This window comes from Passer domesticus, chromosome 18 (assembly GCF_036417665.1).
Source record: "Passer domesticus isolate bPasDom1 chromosome 18, bPasDom1.hap1, whole genome shotgun sequence".
NCBI classification, from domain to species: Eukaryota; Metazoa; Chordata; class Aves; order Passeriformes; family Passeridae; genus Passer; species Passer domesticus.
Genome location: NC_087491.1, coordinates 7,537,760 through 7,562,425, shown reverse-complemented (window position 1 = coordinate 7,562,425; position 24,666 = coordinate 7,537,760). Strand labels below are relative to the sequence as shown.

At 44.3% G+C, this 24,666-nt stretch overlaps 2 protein-coding genes across 6 annotated transcripts; both read right to left on the bottom strand.

The window, feature by feature from the left end:
- Positions 1-307: 307 nt before the first annotated feature.
- ODF2 (outer dense fiber of sperm tails 2) lies at positions 308-17,740 on the bottom strand. 5 transcript variants are annotated; one of them, XM_064393956.1, is made up of 21 exons: positions 17,003-17,157; positions 16,661-16,739; positions 15,823-15,995; positions 14,526-14,642; positions 13,753-13,926; positions 11,754-11,920; positions 10,604-10,733; positions 10,173-10,304; positions 9,220-9,294; positions 8,515-8,586; positions 7,832-7,948; positions 6,783-6,968; positions 6,396-6,505; positions 5,567-5,702; positions 5,259-5,369; positions 4,977-5,081; positions 4,252-4,410; positions 3,281-3,381; positions 2,584-2,746; positions 2,134-2,259; positions 308-1,417 (listed from the first exon to the last, which is right to left on the bottom strand). In XM_064393956.1, exons 3-21 carry the CDS (start codon positions 15,928-15,930, stop codon positions 1,244-1,246), a joined length of 2,463 nt encoding a protein of 820 aa, XP_064250026.1. In that variant the 5' UTR covers positions 15,931-15,995; positions 16,661-16,739; positions 17,003-17,157; the 3' UTR covers positions 308-1,243. The 5 variants fall into 5 exon arrangements, with proteins under 5 accessions (XP_064250026.1, XP_064250024.1, XP_064250025.1 ...); XM_064393954.1 differs by lacking the exons at positions 15,823-15,995; positions 17,003-17,157 and adding an exon at positions 17,541-17,740; XM_064393955.1 differs by lacking the exons at positions 14,526-14,642; positions 15,823-15,995; positions 17,003-17,157 and adding an exon at positions 17,541-17,740.
- A 687-nt stretch (positions 17,741-18,427) lies between these two features.
- Positions 18,428-24,250, bottom strand: PTGES2 (prostaglandin E synthase 2). The gene is made up of 7 exons (XM_064393961.1): positions 24,004-24,250; positions 22,894-23,088; positions 22,728-22,783; positions 21,977-22,129; positions 21,235-21,435; positions 20,809-20,926; positions 18,428-20,422 (listed from the first exon to the last, which is right to left on the bottom strand). The coding sequence occupies exons 1-7, from the start codon at positions 24,217-24,219 to the stop codon at positions 20,294-20,296; spliced, it is 1,068 nt and encodes a 355-aa protein (XP_064250031.1). The 5' UTR covers positions 24,220-24,250; the 3' UTR covers positions 18,428-20,293.
- Positions 24,251-24,666: the final 416 nt, after the last annotated feature.

The window sequence follows — 24,666 nt, the reverse complement described above, 5'->3', positions numbered from 1 at the left end:
GAGGTCGCTCAGCCCCGGTCGCAGAAGCAGAGGGAAGGCTCCACCCGTGAACCACAGAAATAGTTTGGAATTCAGCTGCCCGGGATGTGTTTGCTTTTTCAAACTCACACGCAGCATCTCAAGAGGAAACCCCCACCGTAACCAATTAAAATGTAGTTTATTGGTTTCTCCCCCAGCACTTCTGGGATTTTTAAAGTGTTAAACACGCACAATTACAGATCTTTTGAAAAGTGATTAGTTTAGAAAACTTTCATGGCAAATACTGCCAGTGACCATATCACATAGCATATAAATAGGATACAAAAGAGAGAAAAATAGAAACAAGGTTTATTTTTGTTCCCCTAAGAACCATTTAGTAGAAACAATAGGACAATAGAGATGACATGGACTTTGGAGACTTGAAACACAAAAGACCTGGTTTTCCAGAAGGTGCAGGAGAATTTGATAAAGTTGAATATCTCCAGCTGCTCCTTAGTTGGCTTAAGGCAAAGTCAGGATTTCACACACCCCCAGAACTCACATGGCATTTGCACCAAGATCCCAAATGAAATGACACTGATTTCCTTCAAATTTAATTGTTTTGGCTCAGTCCTGGGTGGGTATAGTCAGGATCAGAAAATCAGGGTAAGAGGAGTAAAGCAACATTAGCATCACACTCACAAATGAAGGTAAGGATCAGGGAGTATATAAGAATCAAGTATTAAAAAACCAAACCAAACTCATAATTTCTGGTATAAAATTGTTACAAACACTGTGGTTGTGCAGGAGATTATCTCTTTGTGAGTGTAGAGCCCAAGCACCTCTGTTATTTTCAGCATCACATCAACAGTATAAAAAAATTATTTTAAAAAAACCCCACATGATCTCCCCAACAGAAAAACTGAAGGAGAAGTGAAAGAGAGCTCTTACAAGAATTAACACACTCAACAAACCTCTGACAAGTTTTAGGAGCCGAAACCATCATGACCCAACAGGAGGACAAGGATCTTTTCCATTATATGCAAAACCACCTGGTTTTGGGACTCAGTTTATGACATAACACCAACCTCCAGCACCAAACCAGTATTGCTGATACCCCACATTTTGATCAGATGCCAACATCATTTTATTTTATCATTCTACAATAAAAAAAAAATCCCCCAACAGTAACCCTGAAATGCCATCCATTTTTCTAACTCAATATGGCTTTTGAAACAAAGCTCCTACTCTGTGCTAAAAAAAAGGTGCAAGCAAAGCATTGCTCTCACAGAAGACAGCGAGTGTGGCTGGGGGAGCCCAGAAAAGCACTTTCCCTAAAAACGTTGTCGTAGGAAGACTTGAGGAACTGGACGTAGTTCTGCATGCTGCGGTTGGTGCTCTCCGACTGCTCCAGCCGGTCCCGCAGGTCCTGGAGGCGGCTTTCGTAGCGGCGCTCTGCCTGCACAGGGAGCACAACACCGCTGAACGGCAGCAGCACCCACCCTGCCCGTGCTAAACTCTTCCCCCAAAGCGCTGAGGAGAGCCAGGATTAGCACAGCAGGAGGTGACATTACCATAGATGGTGCTGTGATATTTATAATTTCTGCTCGTTCCCAACTCCATTCAGCAGCCCGCTGATAAAAGCAGGAGACAATGTGGCTTATCAGTTGGGCTTTTGAAATGTATTAGCTGTAGTTACCGGGAATGAAACACACCCTCTTCTGAAAAGCAATTTGACCCGATCCATCAGCTAACACAATTCCAAGTAAAACTAAAGCAAGGTAAATAGGACATGACAAAAGATTGCCAGTCTTTCCTCTAGAAGAGAAATTACACTCTGTCTGATATAGGTGAAATGAAGTTTAAATCTGTCCAGGATACCCTGGTGCAAATCTCCTTTGAACAGAAGGAAAGTCTGATTCTTTTCTTACACACACATAACTTTATACCAGGTTAATTCATCATTGTGCTCTGACTTGCCTTACCACACAATCCTGAATTGGTGACAGCAGACTTGTCCTATGTCACACACATACATGGACACACACAACAGCACATCACATTCAGGCACAGCTCTGCATGACTTCAGCAGCACATCCACAGGATGATTTATGGAACCCAACTGTTGCCAGGGCACCACCAGTACAGCAAGAGTATCCCCCACAAGCCACTCACATCCTCTTTGCTCCGATGCAACTGGTTCAGGTCTGTTTTATTCCTGCTCAGCTGGGTCTCCAAATCCAACACCTTGGACTGGGCTGCCCTCTCTCTGGAGACTGCTCGTTCTCGAGCTTGTTCCACCTACACAGAACAACAACTTTGTCAAAGGCATGTTTGTGGAAGAATGTTTTTTCCCTACCCATTGCCCACAAAAGCCCTTTAAAGTTTAACTGACACATTCTCATACATAAACAGCAGCTCAGTGTAGTGCTTTTCTCTGCTGCAAACCAAGTTCAGTTCAACAGTGCTGACAAACAGCACCAGCACATTATTTATATTTCACTGAACGTGATGATTTTAATGGGTTTTGCCATAAGCTGAGAAGACATTTTCAGCATTCTCACTGCTCCCCTTTCACAGCCTGGGTAGCTTTGGGTGAATTCACAAACATGAGAAGTCACTCACTTGTTTTTTGGCATCCTCAATGGCCATCTCCAGCTGGCGTGCCAGGGAGCTGCACTCGCGGCTCTTCTCCTCCAGCCGCAGCTGACACTGGTGGATCGACTCCTCACGTTTTGCTATGACCTGAAGGAATTCTATGTTCTGGGCACTCGTGGACTCTAGTTTTCTAGTTTAAGACAATAAGGGAAGGAAACCTATTCATTTTAAATGGAGTGTGTTTCATTCTGCCTTTTGTCAGGTCCTGACTCCTCTGGTAATAGATTCTATTCCCGCTTGAAAGGTGAGAGCCCCAGGAAACAGTTCTCCAGTCCTCAAATCAAAATTTCAAATATTGAAGGACCAACAGAGTACCCATATACCTGCATTTTCTGAGACATTGTCATTAAGAGAAATGAATAAACATAGGTAAAAATACTGTAATATCTAGTAACCTCAGAATTGTCAGGCTAGATTAGACAAGGAGCTGGTTTCTTTGCTGTCTAAGCCATCATCCTGTCTAACAACATTCACAACAGGTGCTGCTGCAACAGCATATAACTCTCAGTGGACAGCTACTGATTAGAGAACCTTGTGGGACAGGCAAATGCACAGAATCCTGGAGGCATGTGGGGAACTGGAACAAGACTGAAGCTGTTTCAATCCCCTGTAAAAACAATGGAAATGGAAGGTTAAAAAAGCAAGACAGCCTAGTATTTCTAACCTTTCTAGCTCCTCCACCTTCAAGGTGAGTTGCTTTTTCTCCTCTTGGGCAGACTGATATCTCTCTCTTGTCATCTCCATTTTGTCCCCCTGGAGGTCAATCTAAAAATTACAGGAATTAATTACTTCACAGAGTAGTCACTACACACACACATGTCCAACCACCTAAAACATATGCAGCTCTCAGAAGGAAATATGTTCCATTCATAACTTCTGGAGACCTTCAGAAAGGGAACCATGGACAGAAAAGAACTAAACATCCATTTTGCTGATGCTTCCAGTTACAGTCTAAGAAGGTGTAGGAAAACTCACCTGTACTGAAAAAGAAAAACCAGGACTGTAAAACCCTGCACATAAAGCAGCAGCCACAAGCCAAGCACACCCACTAGAGAACAGCAGCCACAAACATGCCAGCAGCCCACAACAGCATGAGAGCCTGAAACACCAGGGAGGTTTATAATTCCAAACCATGCAGACTGAAATGGTCAGACAGAGTCCATGTGGTGTTGTGAGGCACAGCTGTAGATGTCATCCATGTCTGAAATTGTCCTGCAATACCTACACAGTGTTTCTGGGAACAAAAAACAGAAACTGGGAAAACAACCTGAAATCAGAGTGAGAAAATGGTTGGGCCAGCACCATCACCAGAAAACTACAGGAGGGAAAGCTGACAGGAGGATGAGGTAACAGAACTGGGCTGGCATTAGCAAGTGCTGCCATGGCTGCTAACAAGTCCCAGAAAGATTCTTCACCAAGGGATGAGAAACCTTTCAAACATTAAGGAATGCTACCAGCAAAGCCGCTAACTTCTTGCACAAAGACATGGCACACACCTTTATTTTGCAGTGCACGTTTAATCTTTTCAAAAAGAGACGAGAACAGAGACGAAGTTTGAACCTTGCTGTGATTAGAAATTCAATCTTTCCCAGTTGAGGTTTGCACTGGTACGGGTACTTTCTGCCAGTCCCTTACCAGCTGACGGAGGTCTGAAATCATGGAACACAGGTCCGTGTTCTTCTTCTCATAACACATCAGCTGTTGGTGGCACTCCGCCAGCTGGGTCTCAGTGTACTTTAGGATCTCAGGCAGCTTTTCCAGTTCAGAAATCTGGCTCTGGAACTTCTCACGAGTCTGTAATCAAAGAAGAGAACGTGAGGAACTTTCAAATGTTCATAAGATCAAGACTAAAAAATTTCTCAACTTCAATGAGGCTTTGTTAGTCCACAAACATGATGACATTGTGTGGATATTTGGCCAGTGCCGAAGTTCAAAACCTAAGGTCTTTTCCTGCTCCAAAAAGCTTTCACTTAGGATCTGGAATTCCCTATGGATTGTGTAAGAATGAGTATTTTGGATTATGGGCTTCAATTTTACTAGAAGTACAATCTCTGCTTCTGAGGTCAGCTGCTCCACATCAGATAATGGTGTAACCTACCTAATTCACTGTTCAAAAGCACTATTTCTGCAGCAAAGGACACACTAAATAATTTATACACCTCTGAAGAATGCCATATAGTCAGAAAGAAGCTGCTAATTGTTAATTCTGCAAAACCCATTGAACAAGCCCTGAGAAAAAAGCTGATGCAAAAGGCAGAATCAAGACAAGCCTTTTACTTCCTATTCACAGCTGTTTTTCACTAGATTCAGAACACTAAAACCCATTAATATCTACAACATGTCTTTAGAGGGATAGTTACCTCGTCAATCTCCTTGCTCATTTCATCCTTTATTCTCTGGTTCTCTTTTTCACACTTCTCCAGTCTTGCTGCCAGCTCATCTGCATCCTTTCGGGCCATCTGTGCCTGGACATTCAAAAAAGACCCCAGACTTCATCTGTTATAAATAGTTTTCAACACACTTTTGCAATGCCTTGGAGTAATTGAAACTGCTCCAGCTGGCAATAGCTAAGGGATTACAGAATAAGCCACAGAAGAAGGAGAAAACACCTTTGTCCAAGGGCTGAAGGTTCTGAGACCTACCTGTGCTGTGTAGGTTTCAATCAACCCTTCGTAGCTCCTGACAGAACTCTGGAGATGTTGCAATTCCATCTGTCCTTGGTTCAGCTTGTCCTCCATTGAAATCAGAGCAGCCTGAAAAAAAGAAAACATCTTCCATTGAGTGCTCGGAAGTACCTGCAATGTGAGCTGTCTAATCTTGCCTGGGCTAAGAAAATACAGTTTTGTCCATGCAAGTTGCCAAAACTTTTCAGACTTCAATAGACTGCCAATAAGAATTCCAACTTCTTTTCCTCCTAGCATTTAATCTTCAAACCCTTAGAGTCACTGACCTTTAGTTTTTCATTGTCTTTCTTTAAAGCATTGTTCTCTCCAGTCAGTTGCTGTACTTTATCTACCAAAGCTTCATTTTCGTCCCGTGTCTGTTCCTGGATCTTTGCCAGTTGTTCCACCAGGTCTGCAACACGGCTACCACACAGAAAGAAAATTAATCCTTAAGTGACAAGAAGAGTAAGGCTTCTAACCTTTGAAAACTAGCCTCAGAAACATGGCTTTTCCCTATCCTTTCATCTTCCTCCTCTAGTCATGTATGCACACCTCTCTGTTAATACCGTTTTACTACTTCAATCTTTTTATACCACCTGGGAATTCACTGGAGTTGTCCCCCTTGGAGTCCAAATGAATTGTCTCAAAGATGCACAGGATAAAGATATGCCTCTCTCACCTCATACTTACTTAACTTTTCCCTGCAGTAACTTCTGTACTGCAGAGATACCAAAATATTTATTTACCTTCACAACAAAACTGGCACCAACTATACTACTTATCTCTTTTCATATCTTCCATTCCAGTTATTTAAAAATATCTCAAAACAAAAATAATCTCAATTGAAAGCATTACAAAATGGCAAAATAACAGTTTTAAGAGTCAGCAAAGCTCAAAGAGTCTCCTTTGCTGTGGCAAGTCAGCAGCAGAAGTCACATGTCTCTCTCCACCTCTTCAAACTCTGCTCTAGCCCTTAGGCAGTGCTGGTTTTGCTTGGTTATTTACAAGCAATCTAATTAAAATATTAATTTCAATGCTATAATTCAATTAAATTATCCTTGAATTTTGAATTCATCCCCACTCATGCTTCTTTCTCTGCACTGATTTTACTCTAACCTGTTCAGTGTAACGACTTCCAGTTCAAGGTCATCCTTCTCCTTCATTGCTTTGCTGCAGCGATTCCTCCAGGACTCGAGATTGCACTGGGCCTCAGCAACAGCGCTTTCCTGTCAGACAAGGGAAATACAAGAGGGAAAAGAGTAAGGGAGAAAGCAAAACCATCACTGGTGTGAGATATGCAGGCAATACACAGATGCCCTTAACTTAGGACATGCAGTGAATACAGTGACAGCTGAGCAAACTGGATTTGTTCTAAACTTGGCATAAATGGGCCATGGCATCAAGACAGAAATAAATTTCATTAGTCTCCCTAGGGCTTCTACTAGAAGTCAACAATTTAAAAGCGTGACCTCAAACTAGGCCTCTCCCGTTTCAGCCAGGTACCTTTTCTGCTAGCTGGGCAGTCAGTTTCTGCACGTACTCCTCATTCCGCTCCGCCCGCTCTTTCTGTGCACGGACCGCTTTCTTCAGGGCCTCCTTATCACACTCTGATTTGCACCTCAGGTCTTGCAGCTGCTCCAGAAGAAGCTCCATCTCTCCCTTAGTCTGATTTTCACTGGCCTCCGTATTCTGCGGGGGAACAAAACCCACCATATGGATTAATGTCCATATTACACCTGCAAACTCAAAGCAGCAACTGATTTCCTAGAAATGGTGATGAGAACCAGGCACAAATCCCCACTGTTCAGCCTGGAGGTATTTGCAGTCAGGTTTCACCTACACAATTCTGTCTAAATGCTGAAAGAGATGGCAGCATGACATCCTCCTTTTCTTCCAAGAGTCCTCCCTTCTTCTTTCATAAGCTGCTTCCTAAAATACTGATTTCTCTGCTGACCAAAATAAATACTGTTTTAACAGTCTTTTGATCTACCTGAGAAAATTCTTTTTATTGATGAAATGTTTGCGTATAACAATGCTCTTACTAGAACAGATTAAAGCTCCTCTAAACTATTAACACATTTATGTTCCTTGTAACATCCTCCCAATATATGCTAAATATAAAAGTCTTATCAAAATAAACCAGAGGAACTTTCTCCTCCTCATTTATACTGGAGAACAGATGAACGAGGGTGATCAAACTGGCACAGCGTTTTTCCAAAAAAGCAAATTAAACAGTTTCAGTTTGTCTTGATGCTTGACTAAACCAAAGCCATCTTTTCAATAATTATGGAGTAACTAACTTAGGAAAAAGAAAATCTAATTAATGTGCATAGACCTTAAGGCTAAGATTTTGCCTCATGCCTCAAAAGTGAAAAGATTTCTCTTTTCTTACTTAATTTGAAAATCGCGCTGTGTGTTAATGCCATAAACATCACCAGCCAATATTTCAGTCAACCAGACTCTGTAAGGAGCTTCTGCTACTCGCCGTGTGAGTGAATTCAGTCCATGGGAGCAAAGGAAGAGCCAATCCCCAGGGAGCAGTGCACACATACCCGCAGCTGTGAGGTCAGACGGTTGTTCTCAGCATCTCTGCTCCGCACCTGGGCTTGTAAATGGGCTTTCACAGACTCCAAGGATCTGGCAAGTTCAAATGCTTTCTTTGCTTGTTCCTAGATAAGCAGGAACAAACAAACACGTTTTTACTCAACAAGCTAATAGAAGGAACACTTGATAACATGCAGTAGTAATCTCAGATTTCTTCACTGAATGACCTCCAGCCACCTCCAGGTGGACCCTCACAGCTCTTCTAGTCCAACAAAAAGGGACCAAATGAGCAGCCACTGTGTTTACAACACACCTGAAGGACTGGCCTGAAAGGTATATTCTAGAGCAAAATAGCCTTCATATCTGATCTCTTCCACTGCATTTCCCCTTTACTTCCTAAACTAAGGAACAGATTGGAATTTGCCATTGGGAACAAACAGGACCTTAAGCAGAATGGCAATTCAGTGCCCAAGCAAGGAGAATTCTGCCTATCCATCCTTGTCACAGGTGTCTTATTAGCAGAATATGGAACCCACAATGGTGTGAGTATTGGTATCTGCCTAGTTTTATAAGCAAACCAGTCACTGATCACAAAACAGCAGTCTGTAAACAACCTCATCTTTTGGACTGCCTGTGGTTTTACAGAACTGGAAAGTAGAAAAGAGAGGGAAAAATAGAAAAACTAAATTACCTTTTCTGCCACTATCTGAAGTGTGAGGGTTTCCACTTCCTTTTCTTTTCCCTGAAGCCTGATTTGAAGTTGCTGGAAAAACAAACACCATGCAGATGTTCAGGAACAAATACATGTAGGATGGCAGGTAGAAGGCAAGAGGTGTAACTGCCTCCCTTGTCAAGACCACCTGATCTGTGGCACGGTCTGTTATTCACAACAACAGCATACTCATCCCCAGAAAGACAGGATGCATTCTATTCAAGCAGGAAGCAAAAGGGATACATATAAATTTGTGCAACAGGGCACAGGATATCCTGTCAGGACCATATACACTCCACAGACTAAAAAGGGCATTTACCTATGTCTCACAGTTTTGTAGCTTCTGCAAATGCAAGAACTCTTGTCTCGGTTTACAGAGAAGGAAATTAACAAAAACTGGCACAAGGTAACTCATTCAGTAACAGAGCCCAATACACGGAATTATTCCCATTCTAATCCACCATATTTCAAAGGCAATGAAAATTTACCCACTTTTAAATGCAGGTTGTTAACCAGAGGAGCAATGTAATAGCTCTGATTACCACAAAGGCTCAAATAATTATTTTATTGACCTAAAACACACTAGAGTAAGATTTGACAGTGGAATATAAGACAAAGAAGGGCTTGTCATTTTAGATCTTTCTGCTGCATCATTAAAGAAATGAGAAACTGTGGTTTGCTTACCATGTTCTCTGCATCCAAGTCAGACAGCCTTTTCAGCAGCATTGCTTGCCGATCCATTACCTTCTGGGCATCTTTCTACAAAATAAATGCATGAGAAAAATTGTTAACCAAAAAGTCAATTTTATACAGGTTTTTTAAGTGGAATTGGGAAAATCAACTATTTCCTCCCAGTTGCTGCAGCAGTTCTTAGAAGATATACAGAAACATCTCATTTGTTAAATATTTCACATATCGTTATCCATCTCAGAAAGCTCTTCCACTTCCCAGTCAAAGATTAAAATAAAAAGCATGATGGCAATGTAGGATCATTCTGAACTCTCCCACTACTCAGGGAAAGTAATGTGGAAGAAATCAGGTCTTTTATCCAACCTCACTGATGGCTGAGGTAACTGTTACCACCAGCATGCTTTTGCTGAAATGGAATATAAACTACATAAAAACTAGAAATTTCATTTTTCTATTGCTCTTATGAACAGCAGAGAATGGTTCTGTACATGCAGCACACAATTGTTTCAAATTTCTCTGTTGCTGCCCTCAGAGCCTACAAAATCAAAGTTCTGAATATCCGTAGGCTCCCATAGTTGAGGCCATGTCAAGTCCTCAGACTCCAGCAATCCAAGGGCAGCAGCAGTGTTTGAGACCAGCAGGATCAGCAGATACAGCTGCATCCAGAGGAGACAGCTGGCAGCACAGCAGGGCCTGAACCTTTTAATGCAGTCAAAGACTTAGAGGCTCTACCATCCTCAGAGCAGAAAAGCCAGTCTCACTCTATGAATTAGGCAGAGATAAAGGAAAAAACCCAAATAAAAACCATCCAACATTTATGGGTTGACATGGTCTACTGCAGGGCTGAGAAAAAGAGTTGAAAGATTTCAAACTCAAAATTCCTTTCCACCCCACGAGACAACACAGGCTCCTGTAATCAGCCAGGTTCCACACCCAGCAGCTCTCACCTCCCGAGACTGATGCTCTGCAAGAAGTTCTCGGAGTGTCCGGTTGGTTTCTTCAAAGGTGCTCAACTTCTGGAGCAGAAGCTCTTTTTGTCTTGTAAGAGCATTTATATCTGTGCTGCTCATGTGTTTCTCCTGAAGGAAAAACATTAAACAAACAAATAAATAAACAAGAATAAATAATGAGAAAAACAAAACACAATAACTCAAATCCCATAATACATAAACAAAAGGATGTAATTGTTCACTTCTGTGCAGAAGGTAACAGGAAGTAAATACCCCACTTTAAAACCAAACCAGCAAACACCTTAAGGATGTTAAGTTCCTCCATTTTTCCTTAGATTTGGCTGGATTAGCAACTATAACATTACTTTTTTAAGACAGCCATATAATAGGACAATCTAGGAAAGGCAAGAACAAAAAGGGACACCTACAATGTTGAGTCTCCCAATGGTATTTTTCAGGGCATGGATCTGTCTGGCAGCTGCTGCTCCATCTCTTTCGGCTTCATTCAGCTTGGACAGCAAACACTCCTTCTCCTGCTGCAAGCACTCCTTCTGCAGCCTGCAAGGAGAATTCAGCCATCAGAGAAACAAGAAGCTTTGGCAGCTCTACCAGACACTATTGATATAGAGTTGATTGGGTTAAAATTCATAAAAAGCTCAAATCAGAGGATAAAAGCTCTAAACAAAAACTGCTTAAGGTCTACCCTCTTTCAGTGTGGAAGCTGTTTTGAGAAAAGGCAGTAAGCAGACATCAGGAGCTTGCTAAGATCACAGCTATGACATTTAGAGGGGACAAATCAGGCTTATACCAAAAGTGAACACACTGCTAAACCAAAACACAATGCTGTGCTTTTCCTGGGCACTTATGCCACACCAGGAATAAGACTCCAAATGGCCAAACAAAAAACAGAAGAGCACACCAAGATATGCAGCTCAACATTTTTAGCCAGCACTTGTAATCTCAGAAGCATTCCCAGAGTTTCCTGAGAAAGGAGTAGAAAGTATTGACTTCCATGTGATATTTCTTAAGGAAAATTAAAACTAACTCTACTAAAAGACTAATGTCCCCCTGGAGACACAAACTTCGCTAATTCTTTAGATACAAAGCAGATGCAAAACTGTCAGACTTGCAGAACTTCAGAATCACTAAGAAAAAAGCCCATGGTTCAGTCCTCTCAGGGGCTGTCACTCCTGGCTGTCTATGATTTTTATAAAGGTAAAAAATTCTCTAGTTTTCAGGTCCACATTTATTCATTTATTGTTCTATCAATATCATCACAATTCAAGCAGAATCCCTTAATCTTTAAAATACTAATGGCAGAGCTAGGCTGACCCTCCACACAAGCCAACTGCTCTCAGGTTCCTCTCAAAGTAGGGATTTTTTTCCATTCCAAAAGTCATGCTAGAGCCCTTCTCTGCAGCTATTGCAATCTGGAACCCCCTTCTAAAAGGTGACAAAAAATCCAAGTGCATCAGTTCTTCAGCAGCAGCTACAACCTCTGGTCAAGTCAGCAGTAAAGAAGGGAGGTGCCTGTGGATACCACAAGTGCAGGAACAGTGAGAAGTGAAGCTTTCTTACACAGTCAGGTCCTTCTCCTCCTTTATACGCTCAATGTTGCGCCGGAGCCGCGTGTTCTCATTCTCTGTTTGTACCAGCTCTTGTGTCACCTCATTCAGTTCTTCCTTCTGCTCCTCCAGGAGACGCTTTGTGATTTCCTCCTGCTCCTCCATTTGCTGCATCTTGACCTGAAGATATTGGAATAAAACTTAAACCAGGGGCTTTGGAAGTGATACACAGAATCCACATCCCCAATCAGTGAACAACTCATAGTCAATTAACTTATTGAAAGTATAAAAAAAAAGAAGTATCTCCTCCCAGGTGACAAGTGACAGGACATGAGGAAATGGCCTCAAGCTGTGTCAGGGGATACTCTTCACAGAAAGGGCTGTCAGGTATTGGAAAGGGCTGCCCAAGGAGGTGGTGGAGTCACCATCCCCGGAGGTGTTCAAGGAACTACTGGACATGGCACTCAGTGCTCTGGTTTATTCAACAAGGTGGTGATGGATTAAAGGTTGGATTAATTTATCCTGGATGTCTTTTCCAACCTTTAACAAGTCCAAGTGCCAAATCCTGCACTTTTGCCTCAACAAGCCCCTACAGTGCTACAGGCTGGGGGCAGAGTGGCTGGACAGTGGCAGGGCAGAAAAGGACCTGGGGGTACTGGTCCACAGCCAACTGAAAATAAGCCAGCAGTGTGCCCTGGTGGCCAAGAAGGCCAATGGCATCCAGGCACTATTCCTGTATCAGGAACAGTGTGGCCAGCAGGACCAGGGAAGTCATTCTTCCCCCATGGCACTGGTGAGGCTGCACCTTGAGTGCTGTGTCCAGTTCTGGGCCCCTCAGTTTAGGAAGGATGTTGAGATGCTCAAACACAGGGCTGGTGAGGGGCCTGGAACACAAGCCCTATGAAGAATAACTGAGGGAGCTGGGGTTGTTTGGCCTGGAGAAAAGGAGACTCAGGGGAGACCTCATCACTCTCTACAACTCCCTGAAAGCTGGCTGCAGCCAAGTGGGGGTTGGTCTCTTCTCCCAGGCAACCACTGAGAGAACAAGAGGACACAAACTCAAGCTGAACCAGGGGAAGTTTAGGTTAGACATGAGGAAAAAATTATTCACTGAAAGGCTGATTGGGCATTGGAATCATCTGCCCAGGCAGGTGGTGGAGTCACCATCCTTGGATGTGCTTAAAAAAAGCCTGGATGTGGCACTCAGTGCCATAGTTTAGTTGATGAGGAGGTGTTAAGGTCATAGGTTGGACTTGATGATCTCAGAGGTCTTTCCAACCTAGTTCATTCTGTGATTCTTAATGATTCTGTGGTTCTAAAGTTTATTTTTGCTTTATAATCATGCAAGTAATTCCATTAAATTTTGTAGCATGTATAAAATGGAAAATGTTTGATGCAAGAATCTACCTGACTCAAATCCTATTGTTGTTCACTGATTTGACATCCATGTAATTTTGAGTAAACTAATAATACAGAATTTGCTACTCTGAGTGTTAACTCAATGTTAAAAATGCAGTTTACGCCCACCATGATGCATCTTTTGAGAGTTGGGAACATCTCCCACGTACTTTTTAAGTGGTGTCAAGTACATAAGAGCCTATTTATCTGGAAAACACAACATCACTGGGTTGCACATTTTTGAATCTGAATGAGAAGAAACAATCTCATTAAATAAGGGGATTTTTTTGACAATAAAACATCAATGCATTGTATTTTTCACTTTCTGGAGACATCAGTTTTCAGATTTTGGGCTTGGGCAGGAGAGATTATTTGGAACCTAAAGCACAGCAATACCTTATCAAATTAATAATATTTTGAAATGTTTCATAATGTGGCTTAGTGAATTTCTCACCAGGATAGTTCAGATATTCTAAACAATTCAGACTGATTTTCAAGCAAGCTACCAACAGCCTGGGTAGCCTTCCATTGCACCAAGACCTGCCTCCAGCCTCCTCTTGCCAAAAGATCAGCTACAAAGCCCCAGTCAGCAGGTCTTTCCACTGTCTCCTCACCTCTTTCTTCAGTGTTCCCACCATGTTCATCAGGCTATCTATCTTCTTCTCATATTTGTTAATTTTGCAGCAAGCGGGATCATCGTCATCCGTGGAGAGGTCACTGAGGCGTAGTACTGACTGCATCCTGTCACACTCAGGGTTAGGTGTAGCTTCCAGGCGTTCACTTGATTCCTGACAGGGAATAAAGGGAGTAATTTTTTTAGTATAACATTATAAATAATATTCTAACACTGCCAAAAAACAGAGACTGGACCACATCACTGCAGCAAGGCTAGGAAAGAAAAAAACATTGTTTACAAACAGCTCTTCTCCTTCCATCTGGGAAAGGTCAAGAATGCTAAAAGAGTACAATGAAAAAGAAGAAAAAATAATTAAAGCTCAAATCCTCATCTAGGAAGTGCCAAGAATACAACAGGTAAAACCATCAACCCATGAGAAAGAAAATAAGATGCAAACGCTCCATGCTTTGGAAGACACCAAGACCAGCAGTCCCTCACTGAGCCTCCAGATGAGATCTTGAAGTGCACCAGTAAAATTGCAATAAAAAAATAAATGTATCTGGCTTCTAGAGACAAAAAGGCATGGCCACAGGCTGTTTATGAATTCTCAGTTTTTCTACGTTAAAAAGAGAAAAAGATTTGCAGAAGACACTTCAAATAGATGGTAGGGGATGGTAGCCTTTCAGATCTGCCCAACTCTCACTACACAACTGCTCTCTTCAGCCTTGGCTAAACCTCAAAGCTTGTTTTAAAGAGCAAAACCAGGTGTACCTCCCACTTCAAGATGGTATCACGAGTGCTTGTTTTGCCTGGGGGTATCCAAGGGGCCTTAGTTTTCACCCGCACAGCTCGCACACTGTCCCCTTTAGATTTCTGTTTGTGCTTTTGCTAAAGAAAGAGAAAATAAAATAAATTACAGACCCTTAAAGAACCATTTGCAATTTTTAGTGCTGCAAAACCAAATGAAAGATCATTAATACAGAACTATCAGTAGTGCTTCACAGGATGTATCAGGTGAGATGAGGAAGCAGCCACCAAAGGAAGCTGACAGCAGCCAGAAAGAAAGGATGTTGCACACTCAGCTGACAGGATGGCTGGAGGTAGGACCTGAGATCCCTGGAAGGTCCCTTCTCCATCCCAGATTCACCTCACAAAAAAGCAGCTACATCATTTGACACTATGATCAATTTTGGAAAGCCCTGGAAGTGTTTTCCCTACTCTGCAGTCAACTAGAAGATTCACATTTATTTGTATTGAACTTGAGCTGCTGTTACTGAAGGGGAATTAAAGTGGTTTTGCACAATTTTAACCTTGTAGAAAAATCTGATGCTGGAAACATTGCCTACTGGCAATTGATTCATAGGACTCATTATTTTCACTGTCATTCCATCCCTTATGAAATTTGCCATTAGCAACAAACATATAATTAATAGAAGACTTAGAACAGGATGTTTGTAGATAAGGAAGAATGAGATAGCAACTTCCATCAACTTTTTAGAACAACTTTCCATAAATATCCAGCAACAAAAGAGGATATGGGATAGCTAGAACCTCAGCTTCAGTTTTGCCTTGTGCCTTTTGTGGATAAGGCTGGGAAGAGACCTTCTTGGCTGCAGAACTCAGTGGACAGAGAATGTCCTTAATGCCAGAAGATGGTCCAAATGAAGATTCTCTTTCTAAGCACATTTATTTCAATACAATCAAGATGCTGCTTGAAATGCCTAAGTACAACCTCCCCTCACAGCTTTCCTCAAAAACAGACATGAAGCCAAATAAAAAACATTATCAGGACACAGATCCAAGAAATAAAAGGGAAAAATCCTCCAAATGATATCACATTGGAAGCAACATTTCTCACATGAACATGAAAAGCAATTCTGTATCATACCAAAACCATATTTCAACAAATCAACATAGCAAATGTATCACCACAAATTCACCACTGAATATGAAATGAAGTCTCACAGCTCTAACACAACAGTAGAACAGACCTGGAAGATTTTGTGATGCTTCTAGGGCCATCCACCTTCTCTGCAGCCCTTAAAACCAACCAGGTACACACTCCTACCTGGCATTTTGCAGGTGTGGTTTTCTGCCCCTTTTTAATATGCACATGGACAGGGGTGTTTTCATCCACATGGACGTGCAAAGGGGGAGATGAGCAACGATTCTTCATGGCTCTTCTCCCACAAATGGGAAAGGGAAATGCAATGAAGGGAAGGAAACCTGTGAACACGGAAACTGGAAATAACAACATTTCCTTCAGTGTTTAGAGAGAAACAGCGGCCAGCCTCAGTTAACATTTGAGCTTTTTATCAGTAGCATCTGCCATTTTGAACTTCACACTATTCTTCCACAAAGCCAGGATTAACACAAACAATTCCTCTGCTTCCAGTATTTTCTGCTCTTAACCTGGTTAGTGAAGATCAAACACAGCTGGATCAATAGCAGATGTCTGTAAGAATCATTGAAGTTCAAAGTCTTAAAGCAAGTGAGCAAATCAAGGGTTCCCACTGAACCAACAAAATCTGATTATAAAGAGAAATTTGAAGCAGGGAGAAGAGGAGAATTAAGTGAACAGTTAAGAAAAACCACCAGGAAATCAATCATACCAATCCATCCTAGAACCCTGAATCTGTATGCTCCTTCATATGTGCTTAACTTTGAGCATCTTTTTAAGCATAAATCCTTAAAAGCCGTTGCATCACAGCATTTCTTTAACCTCCACAGAAACACATAACCATAACCTGACACAACACAGAAAAGCCAAGAGACACAAGGTCATCATCTTGGAGCCTCAGTTGATGTAAAGGCATAAAGCAATCGCAAATCTTACACAAAGCCACCAGCAGCACTAACCTGATTCTGGCAGAAAGGATATTGTCAGACTAGGTAAAGTTACTTACAGGTACTTTCAAGCTTTTGACTTTCCTGGATAAGGTCTTGGGTGTGGAGGAACTTTCTTCGTTGATAGATGAGAGACACCTGTTGCAGAAATAATAAAATTATTTAGAGGAAAAGGTGCCAATTTATGAACAACCTCTTCCCTGGTATTCCTTAAGAGAATACCAAGACTAAAACATATGAAGTGCACAAACCCAAAACCCAAAAGTTGGTGTGCCCTAGTTTCATCTGTAAAGCACAGGATGAGGGAAGGACAGACTATAATTCCCAACATACTGACAATGGAAATTGTTTTAAACAGTGGAAATGTTTTGAACAATTACACGATGGCATTATTCACTTACAAACTTTCATATTCTAGCCGCAATTTTTAAGGAACGCAGCGGCACTTCTTTTCCTTCAGGAGCAGGGCGTGCACTGACAGAGCCCCTGAACCACCACGAGTGACAACCAAACGTCACTGTGCCTCCCTAGCAACAAGGCTCGCTCCTAAGTGTTAATTCCGCCTGCAGTCCCTGCAGGTTTTCCATGGAATCTGTGGTCACCTCAGGCTGGCAGAGACGCGGTCTGGGGGCCGTGAGCGCTCGCAGCCCTGAGCAGGGCGGGCCTTCAGGCAGCGGGGCCCGGCAGCTCCCAACGCCCGCCGCGCCGCGCCGTTATCCCGAGCCCGTGGCTGCCGCCGGCCTGCCAGCAGGAAGGAGCCCGAAAAGCAGGGAGGAAGGAATCATTCCCGGGGCTCGGACCTCACCCACACGGTGAGGGAGCACACAAGCGGCGAGCAGACACCCTCCGGGGCTCGGGGAACGCCCACACGGTGAGGGGACACCCCACATGGCGGGAGCCCCTCCGCCCGCCCTGCCCTCGCAGGCCCGGCGCTCTCACCACGTAGCTCCGCGCGGGGTCCGCAGCCACTTCAGTTCCCCATCAGCGCGGCGGGTGGAGCAGGGGCGGCCGTGGGCCGAGTTCTGGGCACCTTGTCCGCACCAGACACAGGAGGAGCGGCCGCAGTGTCCCGGCCGCCGTCGCCGGCGTGCCGCCCGCGGCTCCACCATTGGGCGATTCGAACGGCCCTGAGCGGCGGTAACCGCCCCCGGTAACCGCCCGCAGCGCCATGCGGCCCGCACGAGCGGCCTCGGGCACCCCGGGCCCGCACGGCTCCCGCCCTCGGGAGCGGCTGCTGCTCCCTACAGAAAAGAGCATGAAATAAGTGGATTAATAAGTCGGTTTCCTTGGCGTTGTCTTTGAGATGAGTTTTACCGTCTTAAAGGTGACATCAGAACTGTGCACCCAGCCACTTGTACTGTTAACCAGAGCTATGTGCAGTTCTGGCCGTCCCCAACACAAGGACATGGAAATGTCGGAGGAGAGCACGAGGTTGATAAGGGGACTGGAGCATCTTCCCTATGAAGAGAAAGCTGTGGCTGTTCAGCCTGGAAAAGAGAAAGGTCGTGTGGAAACCTCAGAGCACCTTCCAGGATCTGAAGGGGGCTACAGGAAAGCCAGAGAGGGACTCCTCATCAGGAACTGTAGTGATAGGATGAGGTGAAAATTGAAAGAGGGGAAATTTAGGTTAGATATTCTTCCCTGTGAGGGTGGTGAGACACTGGCACAAGGTGCTCAGGGAAGTTGTGGATCCCCAACCCAGGCCTTGAGCACCTGGTCTAGTGGGAGGTGTCCCTGCCCATGGCAGGGGAGGTTTGGAGTAGATGATCTTTAAGGTCCATTCCAATCCCTTAACATTCTAAGACTCCATAAAAGGTAATACAAAATCCTGAAACATTCTTTATTTAATATTATTGGCATGTTAGTGTTACGGATATTCATCTTGAGAGGACTGATTCATGTACCACAGCAAGGAGAAGTGGAATCACTGAGCCCTTGGTGCTTCAGATCCTCATTTAACATGAAAATCTCTTCCTCCCTCTCAGGTTGAGGTGGATGCTGAAATTATCATCAAGGGCTTCTTCAACCTCCTCTTTATGCATGCTTTACATAATTCTTTAAAAGAACGTTGCCTGTTGATACTATGGAACACAAGTTTCAGTACAGAACAGTGTAAAGAAACAGAAGTCAAAGCAGCCACGCAGCCATTTGTACTGTAAACATTTTCTTTCTCCCTTCAATGTCAGATCAAAACTGAATTTGGAACTAGTCCTCCATTCAGAAAAAACCCAAATCTCTATCACCACCATTGTTATAACCAATAAAGGTACTCTCCCTTGAACACACACTGGACAAGCAGTTGTATTTACAGACCAGCTTCAGCTGCACCTGAAATATCACAACAAATCAGATTCCCTGAAACCTGCCTGTTCTTCTAGGGAAACAGAACTTGATCAAGGTAGTAATTAAGGATACTAGGGCTGTGCAGAGGATCACTCACATTTGAGCCTGCATTATCACTTGCTGTGACAGATATGGTTTCTGCAGTTAGAGAGGGACTTTGACAAGGGGCAGTGGCTTCCCACTGACAGAGCAGGGTTACCTGGGATGTTACAAAAGAATTCTCCCCTGTGAGGATGGGGAAGCACTGGCACAGCTTGCCCAGAGAAGCTGTGGCTGCTCCATTCCTAGAAGTGTTCAAGGTCAGGTGGGACAGGGCTTAGAGCAACCTGGTCCAATGGAAGGTGTCCCTGCCCATGGCAGGGGTTGGAACAAGATGGTTTTTAAGGTCCCTTCCAACCCAAACCTTTCTATGATTCTACCCAGCACAGCTTAGAGGATTTAGCTGCAGGTACAGCTCCTAATCTGACTGCCACATCAGCAAATCTTTTGTTATTCTTGCATGACATAAACATCTAGAGATCCCCTGGCCATGCAGACAGATCTTAATCCTTCTTTTCCTAAAACAAGAACAAACTGATCTTCAGGGATATACCAAAGAGGTCTCATGTAAGACAAGCCTTTCCAATAACTGCTCTGCATTTGTGATTTCAGTGTAGGTCATGTTCTGTTCTTCGGGTGTAAAGGGTAAGGTAAGAAGACAGATCTCACAAAGGAGACAGAATAAAGCCAGCCTTTATCCTTGCAGACCGTACAGAATCAAATCCTGAGAGAACCGTTTACATGGAAGAGTCAAAGCCTTGCTGAGTGCAGTCTCGCTGCTGTCAGAGGAAGGGTGCCTTCTCCAGCACTGCAGATTCCTCCAGTTCCCTTTGCACTAGCTTTACTAGATTCTATTGCAGGAAATATTGTCACTTAAAAAACAGTATCCAGTGTCTCAGTCAGGAAAACACTTCAGGTGACATGGATGAGTAGCAGAAGACAGCATGAGGCAAAAGCTGGTCAGGCCCACCACATCTGACACAGCCATAACACCAGCCAAGAGCATCTTGCTTTTACAGTAACCTGCTCTGAGGGTGTCTCTTGTCTGAAAGAAGCCTTTTTGCTGCATTCTTCAGTTCAGAGTGTCTCCTTTCCAGCAGCATCCAAAATCCCTTTCTTTTACCTGTCTCCATCCTTCTACAAACACCCAGCTGGACCCTTCTCTCACAGCAACTTGATGTTCTGAACAGGGTGGTCTCTGTGTCCACATGTCAGTCCATTAGGTGTGACCAGTCAACTCTAAAAATAAAAGCCATTTCTTCTGAAGTTTTCACCATGCAAGTACTTCAGGGGGGCAGCTGCAGCTGGCATCAGATTGCAACTCCAGTTTTTTCAATGACTTCTTCCATGCGCTGGTACCAAGGCTGAATATTGGTGTGAACCATCATGTCATCAAAGGCTTCCAGCCCTTCCATGACCCGGAGTACCCCGTACACTGCCTGTGCAGAGCAGAGAGGTCAGAACAACACTGAGAAAGCAGTGGAGAACAGCTTAGGGTACAAATGTCTCAACACCCAAGCCAGTATGGCTCCTTCCCCTGTCCTGCCATCTGATCCAAGCTTCTGATTAGCAAGGAGGAGTGAATGGCAGAGAGGTAATTAAGAATATGCATGTTTTTCCATGAGGAAACAGTAAGGAAGGGTCAGGACCTATGTGCAGTTATGGGCATGTCCCCACCACGTGGGAACTGTATTACTGCACAAAGGACAGTGTACCTCATGTAGCTCAACTTCTCTGCCTGTACTTGTATTAACCATTTCACAGAGATGAGCAGCAGGATGATTTGTGATCCACCTGACAATAATCACAGGGATGAAGCCCTTACCAGGTCAGCAAGGTTTGGCTGGTTCCCACCCATGAAGAGTCGATTTTTGCCAACAGCTTTCACCCACTTGTTAACTGCTTCATACAAATCTTCTCGGACATCATCTCGAAGCTGGTGTCTGCATAAAGAAAAGAATCAGGTTGAACACACAAGTCTGTTTCTTTCTTTAACCTTCTATCACCTCTCACCTTATGGGCTGGTCTTGGCTTTGCAAGTAAGGGCAGTATTTCAGAGTGAAGGGGCAGTCAGTAATTAAATAGTGGATGAATAGAGGGGTTCAGTACCTCCAGTTACAATACAGTTGTTATTTATACACGATTAAAAGGTTCCATTTAAAACTCTGAGGTTCTGCCCTTTGACAGCTGGGGTTCACAGCTAAGGAGGAGCTATTTCTCCTCTTGTGTACTTGTGCTCATTGATACCAACCTTTTCTTCAGCCTCTTGCTAACGAAGAACATGGCAACAGCCCCCACGTATTTGGCAAAGAGACCTTCCAAGGTGCCAAACTTCCCCTCACGGACAATGTAATCAAAAGATGCCAAGGCTTCTTTGGGGGTGCGGTAAACATTGGGGGAGATGAGGTGAACAAGCCAATCATCTGCCCATTTTCTCCACTCCATTTCTTCCCTGCAAGTAGTCAAAAGAGAGTATTCAGTGAAGGAGGTACAGACAGAAGGGCTACAGGAGGCAGGATCACAGTTGCCTTAGCCTGAGATCCTTCCAAGGTCAAACACTCCTACCCAGGTACTCTGGTGACCTCTCTAAAATGCACTCAGCATCATTATGTTTGGCAAGGCTCCTCCAATCTCAAACTGAATTTAAGACTAAGATAGGGCACTAGGTTCTCTGCCCAATATGAAAAATAAAGCAGGAAGGGAAACTCCTTCAATAGCATTCCTCTGTGGCACAAAGGAAAGGCCAGGAAGGAAACCAGAGGCACCTGAAGGCCTGTGTGACCATGGTGGTGGTAACCAGGCTAACAGCTTTGTTTTAAATTATCTAACATACACAGCAAACCAAATAAAAGCAAACCAAAGGCTTGAAACACTAACAGGGGTGTGTCAAGACTTGTCAGCCCTAATGGGATTTTACATCTACATCAACCCTGAGTATATATGGAGCAGGCTGTGACCCTAATTGGAGGGCCCAGAAACTGAAGAGCACTTACACTCTCACTTCTTTGACAGGATAGACTTTCTTGGTCTCCTTCTCATCCAGCATGAGCCAGTATTTATTCTCATACTCAAGCACCTCCTTGCCTTGCTCAGTAACTGTTTTAACAGGTGGATAAAAGGACACAATTTCTTCTAAGCTATTCCTCCTGTGAAAAGAAACACAGTTAGCACTGATCTGGCTCCTACAAAAAAGGAGCAAGAGCAAAGGCCAGATTGAAAGATACACACTATAAAAGGTATTATTCTAAAAGTAAGTGCACAATGTTCCAGATTCTATTTGGAAAAAAAAAAAAGAGAGACTGGAACAGCTCCTTGAAAATAACTATTATTAGTGCACATACCTTTGTCTGTGGTAGAACAAAAATTTCTGCAGGCATAAAACTTCCTACCATTCTCAGGTAGACCTAAAGGACAGGCCATAGGCACAACAATGCCATTTCATTCTAGATGTTATAACTGGCTAATTGTAAGATCAGTTCCAGGATTAACTCTAGTCCGTATTTAAGCAGGTTTTGTGCAAATAGAATCTCACAGATGAGAAAGTATTTCTGAAAGGTACAAGCTTTGCTTTACATCACACACATCACAACATATATAGGCATCACCAACAATATCACAGCCAGGCTCAGGTCACCCAGAGCTTCAGAGCCTGAGCTCAGCAAGAGACTTACAGCACTCTTCTAAATCTCTACTTAACCTGGGCCCTCCACATTCAGCTCTTCTCTCATCACCCTGTTTTCTTACCTGGAAATAAGATAGGTCTTTATTGCACTGATTATCACCGAGGAGTCGTTCAATTGCTGAAAAACAGGATTAAAGCAACCATTTAAAAGAAACTGGTTAAATTGAAAAGGAAATTCTTCAAAACCTATTCCTCTGCATGCTGAGGCTCCAAGTCAGGGAGACTTACCAAAGGGCTCCCAGCATTGGCTAGCAGGATGGGCACCTTTCTGTAGGAAGAGAATTTGATCTCTCTCCTCATGATCGGGTTCACTTCCACAATTTCATAGGGCAGTCCATGATAATCAAGAAAAGCTCTGACTTTGCTGCAGAAAGGACATGTTTTATACTGGTAGAGAGTGAGCTGCAGGCTCCCTGCAGGCAGCTGGGGAAGAAAGAGAACAGAAGATTCCATTTTCTGCTAAAAACATAAACACTACCTTCCTTCCACCCTTATTTCTATCCTGAATGTTCTGACATTCCGTGTCAACATCTGATCATGAGCATATCTTGGCTATCAGACGTTTGCTTTAAATGGCCTCAAATATTTAAATATTCACCATCCATTGGGACCAATAACCTGCTTCTCTATACATCTATTTAATGTGCTGGAAACTCCTACTCACAGCCAGGGGGAAAAAAAAAAGTTAAATTCAGACAGTTTATCCCTTTATGGTTTCTATTCTGCAAAAGAGAATTTTATAGAAAACCAAAACCACTTGCAGTAATATTTAAATAAACAAAAATAAAGCCTTTATAAGAGAATCCCTCCCCCACAACAGCCTCTGTTGAGGCCACATGGTGGGAAGAGCAGAGCTGGCATTTGATTTTAGGCACGTGCTTGCCCAAATTCACATTCCTGGGATTAACCAACCTGGGCACAACTGGGACAAGGCAGGGAAAACCCGGGGCTACTGGAACATCAGTTACGGGATGTTTGGAGAGCTGCTACACCGCACCCACAGGCCGTGCCGATCATTCCTCACACATTAAAGAACAAATGCAGCCACCCCGCTTTGTTTCTCATTTACAACTTACTGGGTTACACAACCCTGCGCGGGTGCTGCGAAAAATGCAACAACAGAAAAAGCTCCACACCCCCAAGGAAGCCCTCAGTGACAGCCTTTCCTTACAGCTCCTCAAGGAGTGCTCTGCCAGGGGCCTCCCAGACCATTTTAAGCTGTTCCCTCACTCAAACCGGGGCAGAAGGAGCCGCTGCTCCCGGGGGCTGGCCGCCGCGGCAGCGGGCTCCCCGCAGGCCTCGGGGAGGGCACGGCGGGGATCGGGGGAGCGGCGTTACCTCAGCGGCCGAGTGCTCCCGCAGGCGCTGCCGCGCCGCCAGGCACAGCCCGGCGCTGCCGCCCAGCGCGAACGCAGCGCCCAGCACCAGGCGCCCGCCGCCGCCGCTGCCTCCCCGTCCCGCCGCGGCGCCGAAGGCTCGTCCCGGGGCCCGCAGCCGCCAGGCTGGCGGCAGCAGCAGCGCTCCGACCCGCCAGACGCGGCCGGCACCCGCCATCTTCGGCTGAGGGCGGGCGGAGAGCGGCCGCTCCGCCCCGGGCACGGCGGCACCGCCCCGGCACGGCCGCGGCTCGGGCATGGCAGCGCCGTGCCCGCTGAGGGCACTCCCCACACGGGATACCCAACACGGGGCACCCAACACGGGACACCCCACACGGGGCAGACCCGCTGCCCTGTGATTATCTAATCTGAGGACACACCAGAGTCTGAAGTGGGAGTGAAAGAATCAGTTAAAAGGGTGAGGGAACTGGGCCTGTTGAGCCGCGAGAAAAGGCAGCTGAGGGGATTTCATCGGTGTCTGTCAGGGCCTGCGGAGAGGGGGCACAGAATGGATCGGGCCGTGGTGCTGAGCAATAGAACAAGAGGAACTGGCAGGAACTGATGCACAGAAAGTTCCACCAGAACATGAGGAGAAACTTCTTTCCTGTGCAATGACAGAGCCCTG

Bases quoted from the DNA above. Each gene is read 5' to 3' on its own strand.
- ODF2 (XM_064393954.1), bottom strand. From the start codon at position 17,710: ATGGTGGAGCCGCGGGCGGCACGCCGGCGACGGCGGCCGGGACACTGC. The intron at 5,370-5,566 runs GTCAGTGACTCT...TCTTTTTTTCAG, and splicing joins AAGACAATGAAAAACTAAAG to GCTGCTCTGATTTCAATGGA. The intron at 3,382-4,251 runs GTAAGGGACTGG...TGTAATTTTTAG, and splicing joins TTTCAGACCTCCGTCAGCTG to ATTGACCTCCAGGGGGACAA.
- PTGES2 (XM_064393961.1), bottom strand. From the start codon at position 24,219: ATGGCGGGTGCCGGCCGCGTCTGGCGGGTCGGAGCGCTGCTGCTGCCG. The intron at 22,130-22,727 runs GTAAGAAAACAG...TTCTTTTCACAG, and splicing joins AAGACCTATCTTATTTCCAG to GAGGAATAGCTTAGAAGAAA. The intron at 20,927-21,234 runs GTTGGTATCAAT...TTCTTTATGCAG, and splicing joins AGCAAGAGGCTGAAGAAAAG to ACACCAGCTTCGAGATGATG.